Source organism: Mus caroli, unplaced genomic scaffold (genome assembly GCF_978045245.1).
Source record: "Mus caroli unplaced genomic scaffold, Mus_caroli_1 scaffold_2, whole genome shotgun sequence".
NCBI lineage: Eukaryota > Metazoa > Chordata > Mammalia > Rodentia > Muridae > Mus > Mus caroli.
This window is the reverse complement of record NW_028227257.1, coordinates 62,093,937-62,112,610: the sequence shown is the minus strand read 5'-3', so window position 1 is coordinate 62,112,610 and position 18,674 is coordinate 62,093,937. Positions and strand designations below refer to the sequence as shown.

The window sequence follows — 18,674 nt, the reverse complement described above, 5'->3', positions numbered from 1 at the left end:
AAAAATAAATAAATAAATAAATAAATAAATAAATAAATAAATAAATAAATAAATAAATAACACTTGTTCAATCTCCACAAAATAAAGTTATGGACACTGAAGGAAGAGAGAGGATTGCATGATCGACTACTCGTTCTACTATTCCTCAACCTCCTCCATACACGAGAGCTGTTAAAGAAAATAAAGCCGAGCCGGGCGTGGTGGCACCGCCTGTAATCCCAGCACTCGGGAGGCAGAGGCAGGCGGATTTCTGAGTTCGAGGCCAGCCTGGTCTACAAAGTGAGTTCCAGGACAGCCAGGGCTACACAGAGAAACCCTGTCTCGAAAAACCAAAAAAAAAAGAAAAAGAAAGAAAGAAAAGAAAAGAAAAAAGAAAAAAGAAAAAAGAAAAAAAAAGTCACTCCCATGTTGAAATAGCAATCGGGCAGTCTTCGCATGTACCACAGAGGTGAACATGCGGGAGAGAGCCAAACAGCACTTCCCTAGAATCGTGAGAGCACACTAGAACATCACCTCTCTCTAGAGATGACCTCCACAGATCCCCGTGCTGTGATACAGACAATGCACAGTCAGCAACAGAACTATGCAGTCCCTTCTATTTCAGGCCTCGAAGCTAAAGATCTTAAGTGTGTAGCCAGCCATTAACAGAATGCCTTTGAGTAAGGCACAGTGCCGATACCTGCACTTCCAGCCATAGGAAGAGGAGGTTGAGTTCAAGGTCATCCTCTGAGACACGGCAAGTTCAAGACCAATCTGGGCTACATGAGACTCTTTAAAAACAACAACAAAAACAAAAACAAACCAAAAGACAAGGCCTGCAAGATAGCTCTGGGGAGCCAAGGCACTTGAGCAAGCCTGACAGTCTGAGCTCCATCCCAAGTAAAAGAACTGAGTCTTCCTCTGACCTTCTCACTCGAGCCATGGCATGCACTGCCACCTACCTGCATGTACAGAGAGAGAGAGAGAGAGAGAGAGAGAGAGAGAGAGAGAGAGAGAGAGAGAGAGAGAGAGAGTTTTATTTAAAAGAGAGAGAGTAAGTACATTTGGGAGACTCACAAAAGTTGGTGTTCTCTTGCAATTTCTTCTCTTGAGTTAAGCTCCATGGAGAAAATAGGGCATTGCATTGTTCAACCATTTTTGTTTCACCATGATTTTTTGTTTCATATCAGCTAATTACTGTATAACTTTATTCTGACTAGTTTTATGCTAACAACACAAGCTAGAGTCATTGAAAAGATGGACTCTCAATTAAGAAAATGTCTCCCTAAGATTTGCTTATAGACAAGTATGTGGGAAGGCCCAGACCATAATGAGTGGTACCAGTCCTATGCACATGGTCCCAGGTTCTAGAAGAAGGCAGCCCGAAAAAGCCAGAAGGAGCAAGCCATTAAGCAGCACTCCTCCATGGCCTCTGCATCAGCTCCTGCCTCATGGTTCTGGCCCTGCTGGAGTTCCTGCCCTGAAACTGTAATTGAAATAAACCCTTTCCTCCCCAAGTTGCTTTTGGTCATGGTGTTCTCCCGCAGCATTAGAAACCTAACTAAGAAAATCTTCAAAACCAATTTTCTCTGTGCCTTAACATGACATGTTGAATCTGCCTATTTGAGCCACAGAAATTTTTTGTTATTAAAAGCACAGCAAGCCAAGAATGGTGGTGCACATCTTTAATCCCACCACTTAGGAGGCAGAGCCAGGTGGATCTCTAGGTTAGAGGACAACCTGGCCTGCAGAGTGAGTTCCAGCCCAACCAGGGCTACACAGTAAGACTGTATCTCAAAACCAAACAAAACAATACAAAACAAAAAACAGATCATGCACTATCCATGAAATTAAAAATGATAAACTTTTCTTCATTAAAATTAAAATTTTGGGACTGGAAAGACAGCTCAGTTGGTGGAGTACCCACTGCATAGCCATCGCACCGCAGGTCAATCTCTAGAACCCACGCAAAAAAAAAAAAAAAGGTTGAGCATGATGGTGCATATTTGTAATCCTAGCTTTGGAGAAGACAGAGACAGAAAGATCCATGAGACTCACTGACTTGCTAAATCATTGAAATTCAGGTCCCAGTCAGAATCTCTATCTCTAAACAAACAAACAAACAAACAAAGTTAGCAGCTCCTGAGGAACAAATGATGGTAAGCTTTAACTGTCAACTTGGCACAACCCAGAGTCACCTGGTAAGGGCTTTCTACATGAGATTGGCCTGTGGACATGCCTGTGATAGACACCCTTCAGTTAGTTAAGGTAAGACCCAGTCCACTCTGGGAGGCACTATTGGGAGTCACTGGGAGATCCTACTCAGGGGATCTTGAACTGTCCAGGAGTGAAGAAATCAACCTAAGCACAAGTAAGCAAGAGGGCTCACGCAAGCATTTCTCTCTTGACTGTGGATGTGATGTGACCACCCGTCTCAAGCTTCTGCCCTTGTAACTTTCTCACAGTGATGGGCTGTAACCAGGAATTATGAACTACAAATGTTCTTTCTCCCCTAAATTGATTTTTGTCTGAGTATTTTATCACAGCAACAAAGATGCAACTAGAATGGGTAGTAAGCAATAGAATGAAGTATTATCCATAACAAACAAAAAAAGTTAGCTACCACGTCAAAAAAAGGCACAGGCACATACTTCTACTGAAACAATATGGTCTGGAGAGGCTGTTATTGGGAAATTCAATCATATACCATTCCTGAAAACCATGAAGAAAGTAAAACTTGGTGGCATCGAGAAGGCTGGGAAGGGAAGGAGAGTGGAGCGAGGATTCATGTGAAGGGTTCTTTTAGAATAGTAGAACTATTCTTCCTAATGCTGCAACTGTGAGCGCGTAGCACTGTGCCTTAAAAAAAATTACCATCAGGACATAAAGAAAGAAAACTGAGAAATCATGACAAGACAATCAAAATGTATAAAAGAATCTCACCAAATAGAAACTCGTGAAAAGAGCCCCTTAACCCCAACACTCTAACTGACAAATGAATCCTCTAGGACTAAAGGAAACAGAAACTAAACGTCAGAACCATATTTGAGGTGACCAAGGTGTTTTCCACAGGCTAACAATATTGTTTGTATACTATGCAGCTGCACAATTAAGTAGAGAGACAGCAGAGAGTGCGAACAAGTTTCTCACGGTTGGAACAGAGCATTATAGATAAGCAAGAGGGTTGGGCCATAGTGGTCCAGGCGGTGATGGAGTTCTGCCAGAGACAGCAGCTAATCTGCTCCCACAGGGATGGTTACATAAGGCATACTCACAGACATTACATAATGGGTTCATATATGCACACGCATTCCTTTTCCCAGAGGAAATTGCACCAGAGTGTGCAGTGACAGGAATCAGGCTCCTTAGAGACATGGCTGAGCCCAAGACTCAGGTGGGAAATACAGAAGAGTCAGAAGCCAAAAAAGAGAAGATATGCCCGGCAAGAGAAAAAAAAATAAACCCCAACGGTGACAGAAATAGGTCAAAGAGATGCAGGTACCAACTGAGAGACCTTCTAATGGCCAAACGGGAAGACGCCAATACAATAAAGTAGTATTGAACTCTAACTCAAAGTATAGAATTAACATCAACCAATACCAATCTAATACTGATACTGACGAGTAAGAGAGAGGACAAATAGGTCTCCCCTGCAGAATAAATGGGAATAATGTAAGCCCACATTCTGCTTTCAGTGTGGCAAAGCATGGCTCCCCACTCCTCAAATGGAGACTGTACGGAACCGCTTCCTCATAAAGGTCAAAGCTGGAAGAGAGGGGAAGGGAGTGACTATCCACTGGGAATCTCTGACAAACTTCCTCAGCTGAGGAGGGGTATTAACATCAACAGGGTGGTGTGCGTGTTACCACTGTGGCATAAAGAAAATGGCACTTTAAATTTGTCATCCGCCTCCCCAGAGTGTGCAGGTCAATCTAATCATGCGGTACTGTGAGCTCAGTTCCAACCAGCGGATACACTACAAAACGCCAGACCAGTGTGCCTCAAAACTCCCAAGACTGTTACAAACAAGGAGAGCGTAGAAGCATCACAAGGAAGATTAGACTATGAAGACACAGGAGTTAATGTGACGAAGCGTCCCGCAGGGGACCCTGGGGCAGGAAAGGAACATTCAATAAAAAGTAAAGAAACATGAATAAAGTAAGCTTTTGATCAATAAGACCATATTGATACGGGTTCACTTCAAACATACCACAGACATGATAGGTCCTCCTGATGGGGTGGTGTGTACTTTAAAAATTCTCCGTATTGTTCTGGTAACTTTACTGTGGATTTTGAGTTGTGCTAAAATTAAAATGCTTACTTTTTTCTTTTTCTGTTTTTGTTTTGTTTGTTTTGTTTTTGTTTTTTAGTTTGTTTTGTTTGTTTGTTTTGAGAAATAGTTTCTTTGTGTAACCCTAGCTGCTCTGGAACTCACTATATAGAACAGGCTGGCCTTGAACTCAGAAAGATCCTCCTGCCTCTGCCTTCCACGTGCTGGGATTCGCACGCCTGGCTCATGCTTACTTTTTTTTTTAAAGAATTATTTTCTTTTATGTATATGAGTACACTGTAACTGTCTTCACACACCAGAAGAGGGCATCGGATCTCATTACAGATGGCTGTGAGCCACCATGTGGTTGCTAAGAATTGAACTCAGGACCTTTGGAAGAGCAGTCAGTGTTCTTAACCACTGAGCCATCTCTTTAGCCTGCTTACTTTTATCTTAATTTCCTTTTTTTTTTCCAAGTAGGGAAAAACAGGAAATTAGACATAATAAGAATACATTCACTATGGAAAACTACTATTAAAATATTGATTTGAGATGCTACATTAATGGATTATTGTTAATCATGTATGTAGAGACTTTAAGTCTAGAGTGAGGGAGTCCTGCCCAAACTGACTCCAGAAGAACGAGCAGACGAAGGACAGCGAACATGAAGGATGCTGAGAAGTCAGAGAACCACCTCCAAGAGACAATTTGAGCCAGCTGGTTTTCCATCCACTACTCCCACTCCCATCCCACACACAACATCCATGCATGCACATACAAATGTTCACACATGTACACACACATACACACATGTACACAAAACCTAGTACTGCTGCATCTTGATTCATTTATTTATTCAGTTGTGCAGATATATATATGGGGGAGGGGCAAGCCTGAGCCACAGCTCACATGTGGAGGTCAGAGGACACCTGAGGGAGCTGGTTCTTCCCGTCAACCGTGTAGGTTCTAGGGATAAAACTCAGTTTGCTGGGCTTATCAGCAAGCACCATTACCCACTGAGCCATCACTCTGCCTCTAATCCTGCTTTATAGAAATAAAACTTCTGAATAAATTCAGCCATTCAAATCGGTACCGATTAAAAGAATAATCTTCCATTAGTAGGGAGGGTTGACCTAGGAACAAAAGATAGATTCATTGTTTAAATCTATTAATTTAAAACATTAATTTTATTGATTTAAATAGTTATCGAACTGGACTGAATAACCTTCAACAGTAAGCCTATATAGTATTGGAAATGGGAACAATTATTGAAGAAGACACAAAAATTAATACTGTTTCTGAATGACATGTTCAAAATTAACAAGATCCAAGACACAAACTAAAGGTGATCAGAATGAATAATGTGATCTAATTATAAACCATTATGTAATAGAGTACAATTAAATATTGTAATCTAGCTAATCATAGATTTTTAAAAAGTTTCTCTTTCCTCCATTTCATTTAGAACTTGTGAAAATATGTTGATATAGTCACTAGTTGAGATAGTAACAGCAAAGAGCCATATAAAACCAATAGATAAAAAAAGATTTAAAAAAAAAAACCCAATAGATAACTAACAAATACGTGAAACCTGCCAACATTTCCTGATATATGAAACACTATATTCTTGTTAATATTGTCTAGTCATCAAGGAAATAATAAAAATAACCCAAATATTGAGTATTTACTACCCATGGTAAGGGATACAAGAAGCCATGTTCTCAGGACATGTAAGTATCCTACAGTGGAATTCAGGAAGTAAGAAACTTAAGAGGCACTGCTGAAGTGAGCGGGGAATTACGATCTTCTGGGAAGTATTGACAGTGATCTCAGGGCAGCTTCTCAGGCTCCAGTGGCTCCTCGGGATGACAGAAACGCTAACCATCAAGTTACAGTCATGAGGAAACCAAGTCAGAGCCACCCAGGCACACTCCTCCAAAATGGTTTAAATTCCAAGAGAAATGCTTTTTTTAATATACCAGTTTCTGACAGAATTTGTTATGCAGCAATAGATAACTAATAAATTACGCCATAGGGAAAGCAGCCTAAAACTGAGCAGCCTAAAAGAAAAACGCTAAAGACTAGACCCATAAGAGAGAGAAGGAAGAGAGAGGCAGCTGCAAAAGAAGCAGGCGGAGTCTCCTCCAAGGAACTGTCACTCAGGACGACGTCTGTGAATCATGAGAACTAACTGTAAGTATGTGATTTTAAGGTCCAGACAAACTAGGCTCCATGCTAAGAGCACTGGGCCTTTGAAAATGGGTTGCAACTAGTGCTGCCACCTAGTGGACGGTGTGCAAATACTTGGCACGTCCCTGGTCACTGCAAGGGAAGGAAGTACGCGGGTCCCTATTTTCCTAGTGACACTTACAGACACCCTTCATTTATTTAACGATCTCTGTGTAGATGTAAGTGCACCGGTTAGTTTTTATGCCAGTTCCATACACGTTAGGAAGAAGGCAATAATCCTTACGGGGGCTGCTCCATCCATCGGCTTTGCCTGCTTTTGTGGTCTATGTTCTCTTACCCTCACCACTGCCTCCTTCAAAGCTGTGTTTCCCGTCTTCTGGGCCCTTTTCTAATTCTCTGATCTACACGCTTGCTCCCACATAAACACACAAACACAAAACTGAGAATCTAGGATCATCATATGAACAAGAGCATGTCCTCTTTGTCTTTCTGAGGCTGGGCTAATTCCACCTGATTCCATGCCGTAGCTATTGTGAATAGAGCCACAGCTAACATAAGTGTGTAAGTATTTCTATGGTAGGCTATGGAGTACTTGGGGTGGATGCCTGGGAGTGGTGTTGCTGGGCTGTAGGTTAGTTCTAGTTTTAGTTTTTGAGGAATTTCCATGCTGGTTTCCAAGATGTCTTCACCAGTTTATACTCCAACCAACCATTTTAAGAGTTCTTCTTTCTACACATCCTCACCAGCATTTGCTGTCATTTGTTTTCTCGATGACAGCCATTCTGACTTGGGGGAGACAGAATACCTATACAGTTTTGGTGTGTGTTTCTTTGATGACGAAGGACGTCAAATTTTCAAAAATATTTACTAGTCATTTGTATTTCTCTCTTTGAGAACTGTCTGTTCTAGTAAAAAATGTGTCTCCCATTCTGATGGCTAACTGTTTAATTTGTAGTTAGTTTCTTTTGTTGTGATAAAATATTTTAATTTATGCATACACATATACATTATTGTGCACATATGTGTCTGTGTGGCACATGGAGGTCAGAGGGAAGCTTGCAGGAGTCAGGTCTCCTTCCACTCTGTGGCTCTAGAGATTGAACTGGGTTGTTTGTAGGCAAGTGCCTTTCTCTGTTATGTCTTCTTGTTGGTCCATTGAGTGTCTTTAAGTCCTCAAAATCCCATTTGTCAATTCTTGGAGCTATTTTCTGTGCTACTTGGGTTCAATCAGAACATTACTTCCTAAAACTATATTCTAGCCTGCTGTCCCTAGCAGTTTCAGTGTTTGGGGTTTTAAATTAAGATCTTTGATCTGCTTTGAACTGATTTTTGTGTGGAGTGAGAGATGTATATAGCATCATCCTTCTGCAGGTGGCTATTACCTTTGGCCAGGACCTTTTATTTAATAGGCCTTTTTTCCAAGTACATGCCTTATCACTTTCATTAAAAACCATACAGACTTGGGAAAATCCACTTAAAATTAGTCCTCCAATTCAGAAGGGACAACACACAGGGACCACCCAGACTCTAGGAGAAAACTTTGGTGCACTGTAAACCCTAATTGTTCAAGATTCTGAGCTCTCGGTGCTGGGCCTAGAAAGGAACCCAGGTAAAAAGTGCTGTCCCTCAAACCACACCTCCACTCAGGACCATGCTGAATCTGAATCCAGCAGCAGCATTTGGGGTTCTGAAACAGGCCCTTTTTAGAGGACAAGAGGAAGCCAGCATTCTCAGAGAACTCAGAGGATCTCTTAGAGCATCCTGTCCACACAGAACTGGAATACCACCTCTGTGATGTATGGAAAGGGATTCTGAAACTGTCCTACAGTGAAGAAAGGGAGGAAAGGGTGGAAAGAGACACGAAAAGCAAAGAAAGGAAGAAGCAATCTTGGCTGCTCTCTAAAGGTAGGACTGTGAGATCACAAGAAACGGAAAAATCAGCAATACACTTTTACAAAGGCATTTTATGTGACAACAGCAGGCAGAGGCCAAGGGCATGAATAGCATCTTGACTCTAGGGGGACAGGAAATGAGTGTAAAAACAACCAGGGCCTGTCTCTGGGTTTCCCCTGCTCTCTTTCTCCCCATGCAGATAGACACAGCCCTTTAAACACTAAACAGACTTACACTCAGCCGCTTCCCTCTAATCCCACCTAACGTGGTCAATCAGAGGGTCACACTCACAGGGAAAAGGACAACTCAGGCCAGCCTGGGGTGAGAGTGCAAGATCCTCTCCCTCTACTTACCAGCTGCTTTCCCTGCAGATTCTGAAGTCAAGCACAAAAACTTTTTTGTGTTTCCCAACTCCTCGTCATTTTCTAAGTCTTCAGTGTTTTTTGCAGACTGAGGGAAGAACAGTTTAAGTTTAAATATAAAAAAGGAAAGCAAATATGCACCCTGGCTCTTAGTCCAACCCCATTCTCAACTGTCCGTGCACAAGCAGGGAAGTTTGGCCATTTACATTCCTTCAACTAGGAAATCTGTTAATATTTCATGTTACTCAAAAAAGTCTATCTGTACGTTTTCCCAGAAAAAGTTTACATATATATTAGTTAAAGTATCTTCATAGATAGACAGACAGACAGACAATCTACAGGTAATACATATATGTACATACACACACACATACACACACCACATATATATGTGTGTGTGTGTGCATATATATATATATATATATATATATATATATATATAGAGAGAGAGAGAGAGAGAGAGAGAGAGAGAGAGAGAGAGAGAGAGTTATCCACAGATACCCCATTAAATTGAAATTTCAAGGTTGGCTTCATATTTAATTATGCTTCTAATTTGTAATTCTTTTTTTTTTTTTTTTTTGGTTTTTCGAGACAGGGTTTCTCTGTGTAGCCCTGGCTGTCCTGGCACTCACTTTGTAGACCAGGCTGGCCTCGAACTCAGAAATCCGCCTGCCTCTGCCTCCCGAGTGCTGGGATTAAAGGCGTGCGCCACCATGCCCGGCCCTAATTTGTAATTCTTATTTCAACAAAAATTAAAACTTGCTTCATGTTTCAACAGAAAACAGATTCACTTTTCTGCTAATTATGTAAAACCGTCCTCTTGTTTAAATTTGGCGGCAGTTTTCTGTTTGCCCCGTCGGTCTTCCTAGGAAGCTCAGACAATGAATCCCTGCTCACTTCATTCTTAACTCATGCTACTGCCTAAGAAATCGTCCCTAAAGTCAGTCAGTGACAAGGGATGACTGTCGGAATCAGCCTGAGAGTTATTTCAAGGTCCCACTCTCAGCTGCTCTGCTTTAAGGAATGAATCATAGCGGGAGTCAGTGGCTTTAAGAGACAGTGACAACGTTTATCCAACTTCAACCTCTCAATGCCAGAGAGAGAACCGGAGGCCAGTGAAGGCCAAGGGAAGTTATCAGACTCAGAGGTGTGGCGACAGGGAGGCGAACAGAGACAGCTCGGGCTTAAGCCTCTTTATAACTTCTCGGGAGAACCTGAATAGCACATGAAGTAGCAAGCCCGCAACTTGTTTGCCCCAAAGTTTATTTAATCAACAACAAACCAAGTCGGTGTTTGTGTATGCTTATCTCCAAACTATAAGCTCAAAGAAAAAAGAGCAGGCACACATCTTTGATAAAAGTAGCCATCACCTGTGTTCCTAGTTGGAGATGGAGAGAAGCCACTCTGACTTGGGCTAGAGAGGTTTGCAAGTACCATGGGTGATGGACATGTCAGAGCAGGGCCCAGTGGCTGCAATGTCTCAGACCAGTTATCCTCCCTGGTTCCAGAAAACATCCACACACGCAAACACACATGCATGCACTCGTGCACACAGTCACTACTTTTGCAAAATACATCAATAAAGCAGGACTGCATTAACGCTCCCACGGGCCATGGCTTTCTTCTCATTAGAGGACACTGACTCTTACAGTTCTTACCTTGAGCTCTTCCCACAGCTTAGCTCTCATTTCTAGACCTTGCTTTTTAACTTCCTTTTCTCTACATTGTTTTTTGGCCAATAGCTTGTCGAGTCTGTGCATCTTACGAATAGCATTTTGAAGTACAGCATTCGTCTCTTCTAACTTGGGATCATCTGTGTTGTGTTGAAGGTAGAAATGGATTTGAAGTTTAATAAAAAAACAGCAAAGTTTTGTTTTGATTTTACCTTTTATTCATTCAACCAATACTTATAGCCAACGGTGACATCTACGGCATTAGTACTGAGTCCTAACACCGTGAACATTGAGTGTCTTTTCATATAAATGTGGGATGACTGGACCCTTCCCGAGGATAATAAGTTACAGCACTGAGCACAGAAGTGCTCTTGTGATTTTAAGTCCCAGGCTGTCTCTCTTTCACTCTGCTAGACTGCCTATATTCAAACATACAAAATAAAGAAGAGAGACTGTGACACTATTCCAAACTGACTCTGATTAACTGAAAGCACAGGTATGCACCAGTGAACCACAGTAGAAAGCGGTACATCCTGAGCCACCCACTGGATCCGACACACGCAACCCACGCAGGTGGTCAGCATCCATAGGCGTGTCTTTCCCCGCCCCATCTGATGGAGGCATGCCTTTCCCTGCCCCATCTGTTGGTTTCCTGATTCACATAAAAAATGTTCACAAGAAGACAATAACTGGTGATAGCTTATTTGAATTAAGGACTTTAGAAGTTCTGTCACTGGGGTTTAGCTGACAACTAAGGATAACAGTAAGAGCTACTGTCATGTGTAGACTTGCCTGATGGGCACAATGCAGAGTGCTTCATTCACACACATGGCTCGTCTTAGCCTGGTGCAATGGTCCTTCTCATCTTCTCTTTAATTTGTATGCTGAGGTAAATTTGCATATCCAAAGTGTTCTAACTAATAAGCAAAACAGCAAGCTCCACCCAAATTTGTCTGACTTCAGTGAGAACACTTAGCTGCCAGTCAACACTCCTCCTCATGAAAACTGCTAAACTTGCAATGAGCATCAGTGTACCAGTACTAAGTCTCAGACTTCCCAGACCAGATCATTTAAATAGTCCTTATGCTAAGTGAGAGCTCTGCGTCCAGTGATGTTTACCTATAACGGACATCTCTACCTCTAAGGAAAAAAGAGGAAAAATATCAAAAGAATATTAATCTAATAAAGGGGTTTCTAAAATCATGCTGCTTGCATACTTTAATCTTGGCATTCCAGGCTCATTGCCCATAAGTGGTCCATACACCAGGAATTTTGAACTAACTCACACAATATGAAAAAATGATAGATCCTGGGAAGTGGGCCCAACGGGTTATCTCAACTCCCTCAGATGTGTCTTACCAACTGCAAGCCCATATGACTTGGCTCCACGTCCGGCCTGGCAGTTTGGCCGGCTTTTTACTCACCATTACCTCTGGTGTATCACTACAAATGCCAGTACAGTAGGCAAAAATGCAAATGGCACCTCAGTGTCATGAGGAAGTCTCTACAAGAGTCTGAGACAGCCACATCCCAGGAATTCTGCGCATCACAACTGAGAACTGCTGTTCTAACTCAATCTGACCAGAATGAATTTAATATCACACAAAAAGGTCGCTTTTAAAATCATAATTATCCATCACCATTGGGGTGATGACCAAATAAATCTTATTCTGCAACTTTACATAAATATTCCCCCTAAATTCAGTATCTGCAGTTTTGATTAGCCAGTCACCCGGTGCCGTCCCACCTGAATGCTCAGGGGCTGCCTGAGGTTGAGGCATGCCCGGGTCTTCATCTGAGCTCTCCTTGGCTGGTTCTGTCTTGGAGTCGTCCGCCCACTTAGCGTCATTACTATTCCTTCTTTCTTCCACACTTGATGTGTGGCCCTCTTGGCCAGAATTCAACTTGTTTACCATGTCAATCTAAAGATAATTTCAACAAAAGAATTTCCAAAATATAATACTCAAAGACATTTTAAAAAGACCTCTGTTAGCCGGGCGTGGTGGCACATGCCTTTAGTCCCAGCACTCAGGAGGCAGAGGCAGGCAGATTTCTGAGTTCGAAGCCAGCCTGGTCTACAAAGTGAGTTCCAGGACAGCCAGGGCTATTCAGAGAAACCCTGTCTCGAAAAACCAACCAACCAAACAAAAAGACCTGTGTTTTCTTAAAACTTCACACTTCATAGCATTAATGCAAGTATCTAAAGAGCCATGTAAATAAATACACATGCGAGTATTAAAATTTCTAGAAACATAGGGCTTTTAATGAAGTGCAATTTAACTGCAAATTAAATTTACTAATAGTTCACCAAATCAATACCATTGTCCCACAGTCTGGGGAAGAGTTGAAACTGCCCTGAGGAGCCCCGCCCAGGCGCTGCTCTCTGCTGTCCACAGCAGCTGAATCCCTGTGTAGCTGCTGAGAGATCTTAGTGACCCAGACATGCCTATTTTGAATGAGATGTGTCTCTAATAAGAGCCTTCGATGAGACTCACATGCCTAGGTTAGTCTTAGTTTCCTACTGTGTTCCAGCTTCCCTTTACACTTCAGCAAAATTCATTCTGAAAACAGCAGTTTGGCCCAGCTGCGTCTTCCTGAGAGAGGGCAAAAAGGGACATTTATGGAGGGATCAAGAGAAAGACAGCATGAAAAACTCTGAAACCTGCACAGGTGATAAGAGTCACACTAGAAGCAGATACACCCCAGGGAGAGCTGAGTTCTCAAGGGAACTCTCTCTACGGAAGACTGTCCACTCCAGCCCTCCAGCCCCAACCACCCGCAGTACCCACATGCTCAACACTCTACCATAGCAATGGGCAGCCCTAGTACCAACCTCAAGGGCAGAAGTAGTAGCACATATGCTACTAAGTAGGAAACTGACTGGTGTGCCACTCTCTTCATGACAAGCGGCAGAGCCTGTTGCTAGGCACCCCGTACACCAGGAGAGCTGGCCAAAAGCTCTGGGGAATTCTGTCTCCAACCCCTTTGCCTCACCAGAAGAGCACTGGACTTCCAGATGTGTACCACCACACCCAGCTTTCTGTGATTCTGGGGGTTCCCACTCAGGTCCTCATGGCAAGCACTTTATACCTCCTGAGGCATCTATCTCTTACTACTGGATCATTTTCACAGTAGCTGCCAGTGGGTGTATATTAGATATTGGAATACAAAATTTCCTTTTGTAGCCAAACAGCACATAAACCTTAGCAAAGTTTGGCGTAGATTTTTTAAAATACCCAATAAGAAATAAGAGGGGAGACAAAAAGAACTGTGTGTGCTCTTTCTGAACAATCTACAGCAACGCCATTTGTACGGTGCTAATTGTAGTGGCCGAGAGTTCAGTCCCTTTCCAAGCAGATTACCTTGACAGGCCCTGGTTCTGGCGTGAGCACCTCCAGAGAACCGTTTGAACTTCGGCTTCCAGGACGTGATCTTGAACTTGAGGCTGGTTTTGAAATTCCATCTAGGTTCCCCTTTATAATATCCATTGGCATCCTAAACCAAGCCAAAAGAATTAAGAAGCAAGTGACTTAGAGCTCTAAATGGCTTACTGGTCAATCTATGCTTACATCCATTTACTGAGAACCTATTCACTACCAAAGTCACACACTTACGAACTCGGCAATGTCATCAAAAGAATCCTACATACGTGGATTACGCATCAGACGCTGATAGCAGCTGGGGAGGAAGGCAGATGTGAATGTTGTCTCACTGTCTCAATGCAGGGGAAACAAACCAACAAGCAGACACGCCATGTCCTCGCTCTTCCCCACAAGAACACTCCCGCCACCTCTCCCAGCCAAGACCTGCTCCATCATGAGGATTTGCTAAGGTCTCCCGTCTCCCTCCTCCTGAGCTGACTCTCCCTCCTCCACCCTTCCTGTTCCACATAAGCTTCAACCAGCGGGTCTTCCCGCCCAGCCCTGATGTCTCTCTCCTTCAAGCCACATTTCCTGGAGCCCCTTCCTCCACAGCACTGCCCTCTCTTAATCAGCTCTCCCCTCTGAAAACCCACAGCTCTTCTTCTGACTGGCGCAAGAGAATAAAACTTATATCCTTTAACTAGAGGACAGACCTGCATTGCCCGGCTGTACTGTGTCCATCTCCTCCTTAACTGCTTTATGTAGGACACTATCACAGACTTGTTCTGACCCTAGCTACTTTGTGTCTAGTGTGGATTTTGGAAGTGAGACTAGCTTAAACTAGACAGAACAGCTTAAATTGGAGGGAGAAGACAAAGATTGCAGACATATCCTTCTTGATAGATGCCCTTGATAGAGACTGATTTAGACCTGCCTGGTGAGTGTGGGACAATATGCACACAGTGAACTAGAAGAAACTGCAAAGATTCCAGCTTAAATATGAATGGATATCTCCTGCCAAATCTTTTCTAAATGCTCGTAATTACATGAAGCATTAAACTTGTTATGTCCTTCTTCTACAAAATGGCTTGTCTTTCGTGCTATTCGGTGGAACACAGACTCAGAGTCCAAAGAGGCCTTGCACACATAAAGAAGGACAAACATGAAGAAGCTGAAGCATCTCTTGGACACACTGAGGAATAACAGGGTTGCCCTCCAACTGCCCAATGTGCCAATGCTTCCACTTCAGAGAACAGTCGGTCCACTCTTCCCACTCGGCAACTGAAAAAGGCATTGATGTCAACATTGTTCACACTCTGTAAAAGTGTCTGGGCTCACTTGGGAGAGGCCTGACAGTATTATTGTGGGATGATGGATCACCCTGGCCCCGGCACATCACCACCAAAAAGCGTAAGTCACTAAAAGGCCAAATGTCTTTTCCATGCCCTATGCTTCCTGTCAAGGAGGACTTACTGCAGCTTGAGAGGAGCGGGGAGCTGGAAGGATGTGGCAGAGCCAATATAATACATCTCAAAAAAGGCCAAGCACGGGGACCTAGCCGTGATGTGGATCAGCTAAGACTCCAGAAACCTTTCCATCTGTTTCAAAAGCTGCTCGGCTGCTATTAGGCTTCCTCAGAAACATCGCAAATTAAATAAACCACGGTTCACAGGAAATGTAACTGACAGGCTATCTGTGTATTTGGCCATCTGGAAAAGAAATCGGAATAAAGACCATTGAAATGGGATCCGATAGGTGTATTGTGTGTTTAAGAAATCACTTGTCACACAGAAACTCCACATGAAAAATGAAGAGCTATACAAGAAAGCAGCCACACGATGTGCACCAAGTTGCATGTGCCCTGAGAATGGATTTACCAACTGCCATGTCTTCCCTGAGGATGTGGGATGGGAGACAGGATCCAAAAGGAGGGTGTAGAAGAATCTAGTCAAGTAGGACATCAAAGAGGGAATCCAGGAATTGATAAATCCAAACAACAGTAAATAAAGCATAATATTTAAAGAGTTCAAGGTGGCTGCCTCCAGAAAATGTGACTGGGAACTGCTCAGTTATTTCTTCCATTGTGGATTTTATACCACAGTTTAACATTTGGACCATATCATTTTAATAAAAGTAAAAGCAAATTTTAAAAGTAATGAGTCAATATAAAATATGCAGTCTTCCAAGGCCTGGAAGGAAATGCAAGGATAGCTTGCAAAGAACTCAATGATAACTACGCCAGCATGGTCCTCACTTGGTAGAACTGTTTGGGAAGGATTAGGAGGAAGGGCTGTTTCATGGGCAGAGGAGCGCCTTCTGAAGTATCAATAGACTCTCAGCTTCCCACTTAGCTCTGCTTTCTACTTTCAGATCAAGATGTGGGCTCTCAGCTGTTTCTGCTGCCACGCCTTTGCTCCGCCATGGTGGACTCTAAGCCTCTGAAGCTGTAAGTCAATTGAAGGCGTTCTTTTATAAGACTCTGGACTAGGAAAGCAGTTGGATGCTGATGAAGAGCTTAAAGAGCATCCTGGTGGGAGGTTAGAAGGCAATAATGGACGCCGGGCGTGGTGGCACACGCCTTTAGTCCCAGCACTTGGGAGGCAGAGGCAGGTGGATTTCTGAGTTCGAGGCCAGCCTGGTCTACAAAGTGAGCTCCAGGACAGCCAGAGCTATAAAGAGACACCCTGTCTCGAAAAACCAAAAAAAAAAAAAAAAAAAAAAAAAGGCAATAGTGCTGAGAGCAAGGCAGACTGCAGAGGCCTACGGAGCTCAGGCCATTTCAGGGGGAAACAATGCTAGCAACTAGGCGACAGAAGGACAGAACATTCCTGTATTTGGCAAAGAAAGTGGCTGCTTCCTGCCCTTGCCTTAAACATTTGCCTGAGGCAAAACTGAAAAACCATGGATTCGTTTCCTTGGCAGAGAAGATTTCAAGACATGGCTCTCTGACTCTGTTGCATGGTTATTAGTAATCATATGCCAGTCTTATGAAGGTCTACAATGAAAAGGCAAACAGGGACAAAAAGAAATTTTTGTTTCATACATTTCCTCATTTAATGAAACACAATGCACCAAAAGAATCAAAATTAAAATACCAGTTACTTTATGCTATTCAGTGAAGTAGAGATGTGACCAGATTCTAATGGTAACAAACAACTGCTCGTACATGCCAACGTTTTATTACAGTTTTTGATCAGCTCGTGTAGATAGTACATGATCCGGTGTGATGAGGCAAAACTGACTGTGTCTCTAGATCGTTTGCTCCCTGTCTGACTGTCTGAAAGGCCTATTCATATTCCCCTGGCTGGTGGATGCCCAAAGGTATCTACCTATACGTTTGGTTTACATTTCTTCCATCATAAGGAAAGCTAAGTCCCAGATCAATGTTTACAAACCCTCTCTCTATTCTCATTTTTCCTGTGCCATGACTATGTACTTTTAAGGACTATGCTACTGACTAGTGCTCCAGACCTCAGTGGGAAGAAGGCTCGTAAAGATGGGCTAATGCATAAAGAGTTTTCAGCAGAGATCACGCCTCTGCCGGGGCAGTAGCTTCTGAGACTCCCAGACATAGCCACGCCCCTGTGGCCACCACATGCTGGCCTGGGCAAACAGGCCACACCCACAGCCCTCGGGGACAGAGTCCGCCCTCTCACCCTCCTCTGCCACATCAGGCCACACCTCCACCTCGCCCTCTGCCATGGCCAGCGGCTACCAACCTCTGCCCGTGGTGCGTGCGGCCCCTCAACTTCTCGGTGGGGAAGAAAGCTGGACGCCTAGACACTGACTCGCTCCACTGACATTCGAGCGTCATCCACTTCCCTTCGAAGGAGACCGGTTTTTCCCGCCACCGCCTCCTCTGTGAAGATGAAAGAGGCAGCGGGAGACCGCTGTCTCAAAGAACGCTGTTGCCCTGGCAACTAGAAGCGCGCGGATCACAGTCTCGCGATAGGTGTAAAGGTCCCGTACCTTCAAGAATTGAGCATTGGGGACCGGAAGTTACAAGAAGACTGCTGACCTGGTTGGGGTTGGAGGAGATGTGACTGTGGCCCTCCTATAACCTTCTTTTCAGTGAATGTGCTGGGTGGGAATGGTTTGTTCATATTCAGGTTGGCCTCTGGAACAAGGATCTCCATGTTTACATAGCTCTCACCGGCTACTAGAATGTTCTACCGGCCAGGTGTCCTCGCAGATCAGTTACTTCCCATATCACTGTCCTCGCTTCCTTGCAAGACTGATGTGCAGCTCAAACAGATCTCGTATGGGAAGGTCTTGTCAAATTTGGAGAGCTGTGTGTGTGTGTGTGTGTAATACATATGCGTAGATAATAGCAGTGTGTATAAAGTATAATGTATAATACAGTGTATATATGCATATGTGTATATATACATATACATATACGTCCTGTAAAGACTGGGCTGTAGTAGAATAAGGATTATGATGGCAGTGTATACCTCCACAGCTACCAATCTCTGTGTACAGTGCATTAGGGCTCATTGCCTGGATCACGAAACTGATGCTCTTTCTTCATTCTCAGTACCACGCAACCTCTGCTGCGTTTCAGTCTGAATTGCCCTTGGTTGTTTACAAGGTATTTTCATACTCAGAGCCCCTTTCTTCTCATGCTTTAGGGTAACTACAGTGTTTCTCTGGTCTTTTTTCATCAGAGCAAATAAGTATGACTTGAGTTGCCCAAAGAGCACAGCTACAAGTTAAGATGGTGCTGAGGGCAAAACCCTAGCTGTGAAGACCATCTGGGTGCTATTGATCCTTTGTTTCTGACTCCAGGTCAAATGACTCCCTTGAACCTCATAAGGCATGAGAACCCTCACAAACTGAGCAGATCAAAATCAAGCCACTTTTCTATAGTCCCTTCTCCCCACTGCAGCCCTTCCTATACCGTCTTCCCCACACCATTCTCCCCAGGCTCAGCTCAGCACCTTTG

The 18,674-nt window shown here is 43.4% G+C and overlaps 1 protein-coding gene across 4 annotated transcripts in view; it reads right to left on the bottom strand.

Moving 5' to 3' along the window:
* Fsip1 (fibrous sheath interacting protein 1) overlaps positions 1 to 17,634 on the bottom strand; it is a 128,663-nt gene extending 111,029 nt beyond the window's left edge. For all 4 annotated transcript variants that reach the window (XM_021155178.3, XM_021155186.3, XM_021155182.3 and 1 more), the window contains exons 1-5: positions 17,449 to 17,634; positions 13,730 to 13,862; positions 12,115 to 12,289; positions 10,353 to 10,507; positions 8,686 to 8,782 (exon numbers count right to left, since the gene is read on the bottom strand). In XM_021155178.3, the coding sequence (XP_021010837.1) occupies positions 8,686 to 8,782; positions 10,353 to 10,507; positions 12,115 to 12,289; positions 13,730 to 13,862; positions 17,449 to 17,543 (655 nt within the window). In that variant the 5' untranslated portion in view covers positions 17,544 to 17,634. The remainder of the gene's footprint in view (positions 1 to 8,685; positions 8,783 to 10,352; positions 10,508 to 12,114; positions 12,290 to 13,729; positions 13,863 to 17,448) is intronic.
* Positions 17,635 to 18,674: the final 1,040 nt, after the last annotated feature.